Source organism: Magallana gigas, chromosome 6 (genome assembly GCF_963853765.1).
Source record: "Magallana gigas chromosome 6, xbMagGiga1.1, whole genome shotgun sequence".
Taxonomy (NCBI): Eukaryota; Metazoa; Mollusca; class Bivalvia; order Ostreida; family Ostreidae; genus Magallana; species Magallana gigas.
Genome location: NC_088858.1, coordinates 2,808,039 through 2,819,453, shown reverse-complemented (window position 1 = coordinate 2,819,453; position 11,415 = coordinate 2,808,039). Strand labels below are relative to the sequence as shown.

Sequence of the window (11,415 nt, the reverse complement as noted above, 5' to 3'; positions counted from 1 at the left end):
TTATTGACATGTAAATGTTTAAATCCTCAATCTTTAAAATACTGTCCCTGCAATCATAACAAAATTTTATATTCATGTCCTATGGTTCCAGTCATATTAAACTCCTGAAACAGAGTAATAGCATGCCCTTTAGAAATTCACAGTAGTTTTTTCCATGTACTTGATGAATGCAATCTACAGTGTCACAAGATGCACATACAGTATGTAGTACTGAGTACATGTCTATACTCCTGTTCAATAAATCTTCCATGCTGAATCAACTTAATCCCTGATTAATGCCACAAAGTTATTTATCCTTTTTGGGATTTAATCCCTTGTCCAGTTCCTCTTCAAGGGATTTGACATCCTTGGTGAGCTCATCGATCCTCTCGATGTCCTTCAAGGAGAACTTGGCAGATCCTCTCTGTAGAGGTTTGGGCTGATAACAAAACATAAAGTATTAAGTTTCAGGAAGGTTTACAGAAAGTTTGATGTGACAACATACTGAAAGTTCATCTGTCATTGACTGTCAACCAGTTTACCTGAGAAGGATCAGGAGACCAGGCAATGAAATTTACAATCTGGAAAGTAGCTTCTAGTCCCTCTTCTGTGCTGTACATTTCTACAAATACATACAGGACATATTTATTTCATCAACCTGTTTATTTAATCAATGCTCTCTCAACTACGGTAATTATATTTTTCAATTTTTTCCCCTTAGTTTTAGGAGCAGATTATCACCCTTAGCTAGTAAAGATAACACTCTTCTTGCATTCTATTTTTCCCCATTTTGAAATTTTCATATTTTTTCAAAAATCATATTTTTACCTCGGTATTTTTTCTCTGCTAATTCTATGGTGTTGCGATGAAGCATGGGTCTCCTAGTCCAGACACAGTTATTTTCACCCATACCTGGCCAAAATGAAAAAAACTTAATTTGAGGATAAGATTCTTTCTAAATTACACTGCATTTATTTCAAATAGGAGATAAATATTAACCAGGGTATAACTAATTCATTACCTTTTAAATCCATCATTAAGGATAACATATCATCGTATGAGGATTTTACTTCATCAACATCCTGTAATTATAAGGAATTTATTTTGAACTTGCCTTTCCATGTTATTTAGCATAAGAACCCACCGTGTTTATCGATGACAAAAATATACATGTAGATTACATAGTGTATCACCCTCGGTGCCAAAATAACAGAATCAGAAATACTGTTAATGACATCATTAATTGGTTTTTAAATTTCAGTGATGAATGTAGAAGACTTACTATAGTTAACATAGTGAATCCAGCACGATTTAAAAGGTTTCCTAGATCCCGGACATCAGTAAATGGAGAAATGTGTGGACTTATCCCCTGTAAAACAAATAAGTACAGTAATCTATGGATAGATTTAATAGGCTAGTTATTTACAGTACATATAATTTTAAATGTGCAAGTGTTGTCATTTATAGAAAATGAGCTAATTGAACTTCATAAAATAAAGATCTTATTTCTTAGTTTTGGGTCATAGTCGAAAACCCACAGTCGATCTCTCTTCTCTTACCTAAAAGCAAGACCGACCATGGGTTTCCAACAGTGGTTTTTGGTACATGTATTAGAATGAAAAGTTTTGAAGTATAGACTGGTACTGACCCCTTGTAGCTCCTGTTCTGCTAACTGTAGTGAGACCCTGAGTTCAAAGAGGGTATCCCCACCAAACATGCTCCCGATAAACGGGCGGTCAGGCTTCAGTGATTTCTGGACCTGTTCACAACACAAGCAATCATAACACTTAGTTCACTTAATTCAATAAAAAGTTAACATCTCTATGGTTTTTTGCTTCTTTAGTGATAGTAATTATAAACTTAAGAAACAATTGGATACATACGGCTTTAAAACAGCCAGGGAGATCATTCACCCAGTGTAAGCTGTAATGCAGGAGCAAATTGTCCAATTAGAACGAACAACTATAAATCTGACATCAAAAAAGGAAATAGTTTGAAAGGAAAATAACAGATACAAGATATAGTCACACAGCTCTATTGGATGAGATTACCTTAGACTACTAACAACTACATCTAGAGATTTATCTTTAAAGGGCAAGAACTCTTCATCAACAATCAGCTTATGTGTGGGTACCTCTGGAGAAACCTCTGCCTTTTTCTAAAAATAGAAACCAACAATCAAACAAGTAATTTCCCAACCACAATATTTTGAAATTTTCTTTGATTTTACAGGTTCTTGTGGATCGGTTTCAATGAATTATGAAGAAAAGAGGATGTAAAGTGTGTTAGGTGTTCCCCAAAAATTCACAAACAATTGGGCCATCTAAATTTTATTTATTCCACAGAAATATTGAAAACATATTGAGAATCATACATATTCAAGTAAGAAACTTACACCTTATTGTCCTATTTCTGACAATTTTAATTTAATTTAAAATAAGGATGGACAAACTATAAATAACATTAGATGTCAAATTCTAAAGCAGAAAATTTGTTGGTAGCTGAGCTTACTAACACTTAGATTTGAGGGCTGACTTACCAGTAATTTTTCTGACATTTCACACTGGTATATAAGTTTAGCGGTGTCCTTTGTGATGTGTCGAGAGACATAGCCCAGACCACAGCCCAAATCCACTGCCACATCAAATTCTCTGTCAAATACAATTCAATGAAAGATACATTACAGCATGCAAAATTTAAAAAAAAAAAATCAAGAATTAGAAATATACAGGGTTGTCTCTTAAAATTGAAGTAGAAGGAAGAAATTATAGAGTAGAAGGGGGGTCTGGGGGTTTAGCTAATAGCTAAATTATGTTTGAAATGCAATAATAGCTGGGTAATTTCGTCATTATAGGCGGAGGAATTCCCCGCCCCCGAGGCTTAGAGACAACCCTGAAATATACAATGTACAAATCAAAAAAGCAGAATTAACTTTCAAATAATGAAATACAAAAAAAACATTACAATACATTCAAAATAGAATCATTTAATAGAAGTGGTTAGAGAGACTTTGATGTTTGGTGTTTTCAAGTTCTGTCTACAACAAACTTTTAGAAGTTCATAGAGTTTATTTTCATCCTTTACTAAAAGCTAAACATTAATATGTTTGGATTTGTCATGACAAGATATCTCCTCAATTTTTGAACAAGATTAAACCCTTAAGTATATCTGACAAGTTTACATTATTCAAGACTTTGGAGAATGAATATCACTTCAACTTCATGTTAAAGAGCTGTAATGATGTTTTCCTGTAGTGCAACCTGTGTCAAAGATGAGAGAGTCTCAAACTAATAATAAACAGCAATTTATATCACAGATCTATCTTCTAAGTACCTTTTTATGTCCAAGAGTCTATCATATGTTCTGTATCCAATCTGAAAGGTAAAGATGAATCCTTATAAATAAGTATAGGTCTAAGAAAGATTTGCTCCGAATACAATAAATTTAATGATACTGCCAATTGGTTGACTGTATGGGATTATAATGGAGTCTTTACATTTTCACCTTTTAGTAAAAAGAGTAAATATAAGATGACAAAGAGAGGAAAGAGGGGAATTAAATTAATTGACAGTGTAAATTATCAGCATATTTACAAGATTTAAGCCTTTACCTCTTCCTTTACATATTGTGATTCTTCAAAATTTGGTAACGTGGTTGATCTATCTCTCTGAAGCCGCTTTGCTTTTCTGTCAAAGACATTCATAATATTTTCATCCTTTTTTGAATAACATTGATGACTGTGCCCGAATTTCCTCTTTAATACGTTACGCAAGAAATGCCTTTCCAAGCGCGTTTTCAACTGACACAAATTTCTACTACCCATAATAAAAAGTGTTACAGCAACTAACTATTCACGGACTCTAGTAACATTTGTTATTAAAACTTTTCATAGAATTGAATTTTCAATCGTGACCGTAATGTTTTCAATTTGCATGGGCGCTGCCATATTGTTTCGTTAAGTTCGGTGAGTCTAATCGCCGAAATGTAGACAAGATAGGTTTATTCAACATCTTTGTTCGAAATTCCTTTTATTTTTATTGCTATAAAAACTAAAACATTTTTGTTTCGATAATTTAACAGAATTTTATCATCCATTGTCAAAGATTTTGAAGATAACAAGAGGCCCAGGGGAAACATCGCTCACCTGAGTAACTATATTTTTTTACAGCGATAACGTTAACTCAAATTTATTAATCAAATACAAAGTCTCTGGATAATAATCTTGTTTAAACATGTTTTCAATGTTTTCTACATATTCTTATGTTGAAGATTGGTCCCATTTTTGTTGTTTCAGTTTTGGAGAAGAACTTTTTCCCATTTATTCATGGCCGTATGAAATTTCCCGATGCCGGCCTCACCCTTCCCCCGGAGATCATGCTTTGAACAAACTTGCATTTACACTATACCTGAGGACCCTTCCACACAAGTTGCAGCTTTTCTGGTCAAACAGGTTTTATAAATCTATGCCTGCCTAATTCTCAAAAGACGGGAGTTTTTTTTTTTTTATTAATACCAACAAATCAGTTTTCAATAATTCTAAATACACAGAATCCCTCTTTGGAAGAGGCTGGTCCTGCATTTTTTAAAACTTGAATTCCCTTTATCAATGGATTCTTTGAGCCAAGTTCAATTGCGTTCAAATCATTTACTTAGACCGTCTCCATAATCCGGCGGCCGCAAACACGTATGTAAATGGTATATCGGATGACATGATAATCGTGGGCTGTTTCGCCTGACAAAACACACAAAACGTCACGATTGATAAGATTCTGATTTATTGTTCATCACATCGAGTACATTTTCCGTTCAGCTGCTTGTGAGCCAAGATTAGACCCATATCATATATATATAAGCACCAGGGAAAGTGAGGTGTGTCGACCATTGTATCTAGTAACATGTGTTCCGGTCACCTCTTCTTGATATCACCACTGAAATACCATTGTTTGAATATACATGTATCAATAAATATTTAAGTCACAACAGCATTGTTCCATGACTTTATCAGGGACGTTTACCAAAAAAATGGTCATCTTTTCCACTTTTTACTGGACCAGTTAAACTGGAATGTAAACAATAGAAAACACGGACAGACACCGCTCATACCTAATGCTTTATTACATTTACACTATCAAAAATATATACATCATAATGACTCGTACATTGATAGACTTCTGCAACCATAAGAGATATAACAAGTCAGCAGTGTGCCCCCCCCCCCCCCACGTGTCACGGAGAACCAAACCCTCAGTTCCTCGCCGCCAGCCTGTGACTTGGCCGGATCAAGGGCTTGGACTGCAGAAACTGTAGCTCCTTCTTCAATATGGACTCCGTAGTTTTCAGAATATTTTCTTCGGTTTGTAGCTGAAATGTTCATAAATTTAGATAATTACCGTGTTGCAATTGAGGTCATTTGAAAAAAGATAACAACTTAAATTTGACTTAAATTCAGATACCGATATCAAATCACGTGTGCATGCAATCTTATTGTAAACTTTTATTAAAATCAAATGTCTGCATGTATATTCATTTAAATTTGGTTTCAGCAATGAAATCAATTTATTATTGGAAGACTAACCCTCTTAATTTCGCGCGCTATCTCCCTCCGCCGTGAGACAACTCGCTCCGTGTGTTCCAATAACTTCAACAGATTCACTGTGTCATCTTCTCTGTGTATTGCCGAAGCTTTCTCTAAAAATGATTATGAAAAATGGCATAAATATTCATATTTATCATCAACCATATGACTTTGTCATTTTGCTTTCGGCTTTAGTTATGAAGAATAAATAAATTAAAACCATTAATTAAAGTTTCGGAATATATGATGATAAAAAAACAGTACCGGTACACCGTATAGCTCAACTTATTTTGGCTTTAAAGCAGATTGAGAAACCAACAGACGTTAAAAATCGTTTGTAGGTGGACAAATTAGCGTACTTCGGTAATAACTTTATCATTGTACAGAAATCATTAACCCACAATGGCGAGACTGTCATACGTCTATGAATACTGACTGGATATTGGACTCTGACAGGATTTCGTCACAAGGGAGGAACTGTTTCGTCGGAGTTTCGAACCCAGGACCGGCTTCGGTTTGACCGCTTTCTTTGGTCCCAGTGACTTCTGCAGACCTTTTGGTTTGGATGTAGGGACTGCAGTCTTTGCCTTGGGAATGACTTTTCTCGTCACTGGCTGAATGTTGCTCATTAATGGTTTCGATTTTGATTTTTCTAAAGTAAACAAAAAATTAAAAAAACGTTGATCTTTTTTCTGACAGAACATTTTCTAAATAAATCACGTTAATTTATTCAGGTCACGAAGAACTGCTTACTACATCTATTGTTCATTAAGAATAATACACTTTATATTGTTTTCATTTAGTTTTTACCTGCATCTTGAAGTTTCCTCTTCTTTAGAATGAAATCCCATGTAATTGGGCTTGTTACAGCTGACGTCATAGGAACTGGTGTCGTCTGGGTAAAGATTTCCTACAAATTATATGAGGCGCCGTTTTAATATTTTTGAGGTATTTTCTGATATAAAAAAATAAATATTTGATATCAATAAATCGAATTATTGATATCAAAAAATAAAATTCTTGATATCAAAAAATAATTTTTGATATGAAAAAATCTATTTTGTGATATCAGGAAATCATTTTTTTGATATCACAAATTCGAATTCTTGATAAAAAAAATGGATTTCTAATATTACAAAATAGATTTTTTGATATCAAGAATTAAAGTTGATTTTTTGATATCAAGAAATCGAATTCTTGATATCAGAAAATCATTTTTTGATATAAAAAATCGAATTCTTGATATCAGAAAATCATTTTTTGATATCAGAAAATAAGACCTACATAAAATTACTATCAAATTAATGAATGCTCCCTGTGATGCAACTTTTGTAATTTGTAAGAAATTGTTTTTCAAACCTGTAGATGCATGTTAAGAATAATAATGTATACCTTATTCTAAACCCGATTTCATTTTGGCAAGGGTATACACATATACAATGATTAGCACTGCTTTCTTTGCGATTCGCTGTGAATATTGAATGGAATTCATTAGAACATGATGGCGTCACATAATATAAAGGAATTATACTGGTGCTTTCCATACATAAGACCAAAATTATCAAAACACTTAATAAATTTTTACATTAAATAAATATTCAAATAAAAAACAACAAATATTAAAATGCAAATCAGGCTCTGTAGTTCAGCAATTTAATTTTGGGTCAAGGGAGTATTCATTAAATACGTGAAATTTATTCGCCATTTTATTTGAATTTTTGATATCAGAAAATATAATAATTATTCTTGATATCAAAAAATCAGTTTGAATTTGTAATATCAAAAAATCATTTTCTGAGATAAAAAAAATTGAATTTCTGATATCAGAAAATGGATCGTATATTCTTATATAAAAAATTCGAGTTCTTGATATCAAAAAATCATTTTCTGATATCAGAAATTCGAATTCTTGATATCAAAAAATCATTTTCTGATATAAGAAAATACCTCTAAAATATTAAAACGGCGCCCCATAAAATAATACGCAACAATGCAAATATAACTTTTTCATACACCCCCCCCCCCCAAAAAAAAAAATCTTAAGGTATTATGGACATTTTCAGGTCTATATGGATGTACACAAGTTGTTAAAGATCGAAAGTGCTTCAAAACTAACTGAGATATGCCTAGATATTTGCACTATAAATATGACGTGCAAAATTTTACAATATGGTACATGTATTTGTGGGGGGTGGGGAGGGGGTTGAGTGGGGGTAGGGATCAGACAGGGATACCTTGATCCGATTACTGGACTGGAAGGCGTCCAGGAGACCACAGCTCTGGCTGTACTGAGCAATCGTCTCCGCATCATTGTTGATTCTAGCCAGAAGCTTCCTGTAAATTGGACAGTAACTAGCTTGTCTTTTGATTATTAAATCAAATAATAGTTTTTAAAACTTACGTATCTCTGAATTAAGATTTTTTTTTAAAAGGCGAAATTTTTAATTCCTTTCCTTTTACCACCATCGTTGTTTACCTGATTTCGGGTGGAATAAATCCTTGATCCGCCGTTATATCTCCAGCACTTTTTAGATCTCGGTTCTTGGCTTCAGGCGATCTCAAATTTGATATGTCTGTAAAAAAGTACAATAATTGATTTCCACACATTAACTTTACTTTACATGTAGATAGAAGGAATACCCTTTTTATTTATTTATTTTAATTTAGGAAGGAAGGGTAGTGGTATATTATCTAAAAACTATATTGATGCCTGCGCGTAGATGTTCAACTTTTTTGCGAAATAGAATGCCACAAACGCCATGTGGAAATCCACATTGCCCTTGTATATCCGACCATCTTTATAAATAAGAAGTTTTGGTATAAAACAAGAGACTTGATCATCACGCTTGCATTTTTATATAATGTTTCAATACAATCTAAAAGATACTCGTTATCTGCATGTGACTGGAATATTTCTGCGACTTTATGGCATACCGGTATTCCAAGAAGTTCTGACATTAATAGTGTATATACCCTAACCTGCATTCTCAGTTTGTGACGCGTCCTAAACATTACAATGTACCACTTTTTAGTGCCATTCGATTTTTAAACACAGAAAAATTTGATAGGGTTTGTATGTCTTGGACGGACATTTTGGCACCATTTGATATTTAGTGTCATTTGCTTTTAGACACACGAACGTTTTAGCGGCATTTGATATCTGTCACAAAGATGTTTTAGTTGCATTTGGTATCTGACACATTAGAACTGTAACGCCATTTGATATCTGACACAGGAACGTTTCGGCGTCTTTGATATCTGATACAGAGGCGTTATAGTTTCATTTGTGATCTAAGACAGAGGAACGTTTAGGCGTCATCAAAAATCTGACACAGAATTTTTTTTTAGGGTTATTTGATATCTAACACAGGAACGTTTCAGGTCATTTAATTTTTCATACACATGGACGTTTAAGCGTCAATTTATATCTGAAACAGGGACACATTTTTGAGCACAATAATATCTGACACAAGAACTTTCTAGCGTTATTTGATATCTAATACAGGAACGTATTATAACGTTTTTTATATCTGACACAGAAACGTTACAACGTCATTTGATATTTGATACCGGAATATTTCGTTGCCATTTGAAATATGATACCGCAATGTTTCGGTGTCGTTTGATATCTGACACAGAGTTGTCACACATTGATATACATGTATGAGTTACCAGCAAGCGGTGACCGTCTACCGAACTCCTCGGAGATTTCACAGAAGATCTCTAGGAGGTCCTTCAGACTCCGGGGGTCTCCCTCCGCTATGGCTTCCCCGGTGATGTGGTCCAGAGGGAGCCCGAACACGTCGTCCTCCAGTGTGTTGATCAGGAACTGGCACATGTTGGCTTCCTGTCGTCTGTTTTTGGTCTCCTTCCATCCTGTGTAAAGTATCATACATCTACATGTGTATACAGTATCTCAACAAATCGAGCAAACATTTATTGGTATTGCATGAATAAATAAATCCTCATAGAATGAGGGTAATATATTCAGTAAAGCTATTCATTAAAAAAATCAAAATTAGATGCATAAATAACACGTGAAATAATTTTTACTGGAGTTAATATTTTGCAGACGTAGAGACATAAAAATACCTGGAACTGTTTCACCCGAAACGACCTCAAACAATTGGAAAAAATGGGCGGGGCATATGTCATCTATGGACTCAAACTGCTGAAGATGTTTTAATGGTCTGAATGCTCTCTTGGCCAAACCAAGGATCTCTTGAAGGATCAAACAATCACTCACATTATGCTAATCTATCGAGCTATTTAGTTTATTTTCGCTACATCCTTACAACACGCGTTTTCTTTCGAACACGCACAATTCATCACAACTCGATCATTCTAATATTGAATCATAGATTATATGAAAACATTACCCTTTTCGAGATCCTTCACGGGACCACTCTCTATCTGTGCATGACTGGTCGCCATTTGTAGAACCGGGTCTGTGTTCATGGTCCATGAAACGTTTATTTACAGTGGACATGGTTGAGTGATTTGATGCATACCACGCATGAACTACCGGTATATATATGCTTATGCTTGTCTTAAGCTAAAAATGCCTCATAATATGATTGCTCGAAAAAAATAATGCTGGATAAAGAAAATATAGTTTTCTCTGAGTGTAAACATGTAGTTTGATTCTATGCATGGAATAACACCCTATAGCTGTAAACCCCGATAGGCATTGTTTTTTAATAAAAATCAATTTTAGCTCTTATTCAGTATATATACATGTAGTCGTAATATACACACACGAATACAGTGGTATGTATCTTAATCACAGACTTCTCAAAAGCTTGCAATATTACGCGGTTTACTAATCATCATTCTAACCGATATCTTAAACCAACTGACTATTATAGATTCCTAATTAATCGCGAATAATTTTAAATATTCGCGTAAAATCTTAACAACCGCGAAATTTGAAATCCTCCTATTATTTTCCTGTAGGTAGTTAATTCTTGAAATTTTAACAAAAACTTGATGTTCGCGATATTATATTCTTGAGATTTGATACAAATCAGCGGGAGAATCGCAGATTAAAGTACTTAGGAATCTACAAAAAATAATCAATTGAAATTTCTATTACATGACGATATTTAAATTGTTATGGTGAATAGTCAACCAAATAAACGACAAACAAGCCCTAATATCTGTATGCATGCATTTCTTATTAATGATGCGAATAAATCATTTTTTTCTTTTTCCTATTTCCCACCTTTTATTTTCTTGTTGTACCTGTTTTTTTTCGTCTTCGCTAGCCAAGGGTTTTCGGTCCATAAACATTTATGGGGAGCGAAGTGGACCGAAAACCCGTGGCTAGCGAAGATGCTGTTTGTTATTTTCCATGTCGTTTTTTTGTTCACACTCCTAAATTCTATTATGCCTTTGTAGATTAGTTCAAAATGTCTTTGTAAAACTACAAACACGTTCTATATGGTGACATCTGTACCTTGATCTCTAATGGAAAGAACTCATATAGGTACTTTGCCTGTTGTTTAATCCATATTCATTGTATTTGTATACATTATGAATAAAATTCTTCTTAAACTTAACTAATAAATTGATTGATACCAATAAATCGACTGCAAGTAACACGTGGTTTGTATTCCTTAATTAATTCTTCTCATGCACGTAGCACAGGCACCTGACGTTATATATTTCTCATATATAAAAATATATAACGTCAGGCGCCTGTGGCACGTAGTATCGTTTGAAAGGGGCGGGGCAGACATATCCGGAAGCTTGACAAGCAAAATGGGGATTTGATGGATAGTCCGTTGTACCTAAAACTTCTATTATAATAATATATGTTATTTTCCTTTTAATTTTTAGCAAACAAAATTGAGAAGGGG

The 11,415-nt window shown here is 33.9% G+C and overlaps 2 protein-coding genes across 2 annotated transcripts; both read right to left on the bottom strand.

Annotated features, from left to right (window-relative positions):
* Positions 1-3,802, bottom strand: LOC105320200 (arginine-hydroxylase NDUFAF5, mitochondrial). The gene is made up of 11 exons (XM_011418045.4): positions 3,590-3,802; positions 3,313-3,353; positions 2,519-2,630; positions 2,031-2,137; positions 1,863-1,902; positions 1,628-1,738; positions 1,262-1,348; positions 1,001-1,061; positions 808-891; positions 522-601; positions 1-418 (listed from the first exon to the last, which is right to left on the bottom strand). The coding sequence occupies exons 1-11, from the start codon at positions 3,800-3,802 to the stop codon at positions 287-289; spliced, it is 1,068 nt and encodes a 355-aa protein (XP_011416347.3). The 3' UTR covers positions 1-286.
* Positions 3,803-5,068: 1,266 nt separating this feature from the next.
* On the bottom strand, positions 5,069-10,058 carry LOC105320198 (uncharacterized). The gene is made up of 9 exons (XM_011418043.4): positions 9,934-10,058; positions 9,647-9,775; positions 9,227-9,430; positions 8,031-8,127; positions 7,789-7,888; positions 6,365-6,464; positions 5,991-6,206; positions 5,555-5,667; positions 5,069-5,340 (listed from the first exon to the last, which is right to left on the bottom strand). Exons 1-9 carry the CDS (start codon positions 10,010-10,012, stop codon positions 5,224-5,226), a joined length of 1,155 nt encoding a protein of 384 aa, XP_011416345.2. The 5' UTR covers positions 10,013-10,058; the 3' UTR covers positions 5,069-5,223.
* Positions 10,059-11,415: the final 1,357 nt, after the last annotated feature.

Coding starts and splice junctions, on each gene's coding strand:
- LOC105320200 (XM_011418045.4), bottom strand. CDS start 3,802: ATGGGTAGTAGAAATTTGTGTCAGTTGAAAACGCGCTTGGAAAGGCAT. Junction 3,354..3,589: donor CACAATATGTAAAGGAAGAG/GTAAAGGCTTAA, acceptor TTTACCTTTCAG/ATTGGATACAGAACATATGA. Junction 2,631..3,312: donor AGACTCTTGGACATAAAAAG/GTACTTAGAAGA, acceptor TGTATTTGACAG/AGAATTTGATGTGGCAGTGG.
- LOC105320198 (XM_011418043.4), bottom strand. CDS start 10,012: ATGAACACAGACCCGGTTCTACAAATGGCGACCAGTCATGCACAGATA. Junction 9,776..9,933: donor CGTGAAGGATCTCGAAAAGG/GTAATGTTTTCA, acceptor TGATCCTTCAAG/AGATCCTTGGTTTGGCCAAG. Junction 6,207..6,364: donor GAGGAAACTTCAAGATGCAG/GTAAAAACTAAA, acceptor TGTTTACTTTAG/AAAAATCAAAATCGAAACCA.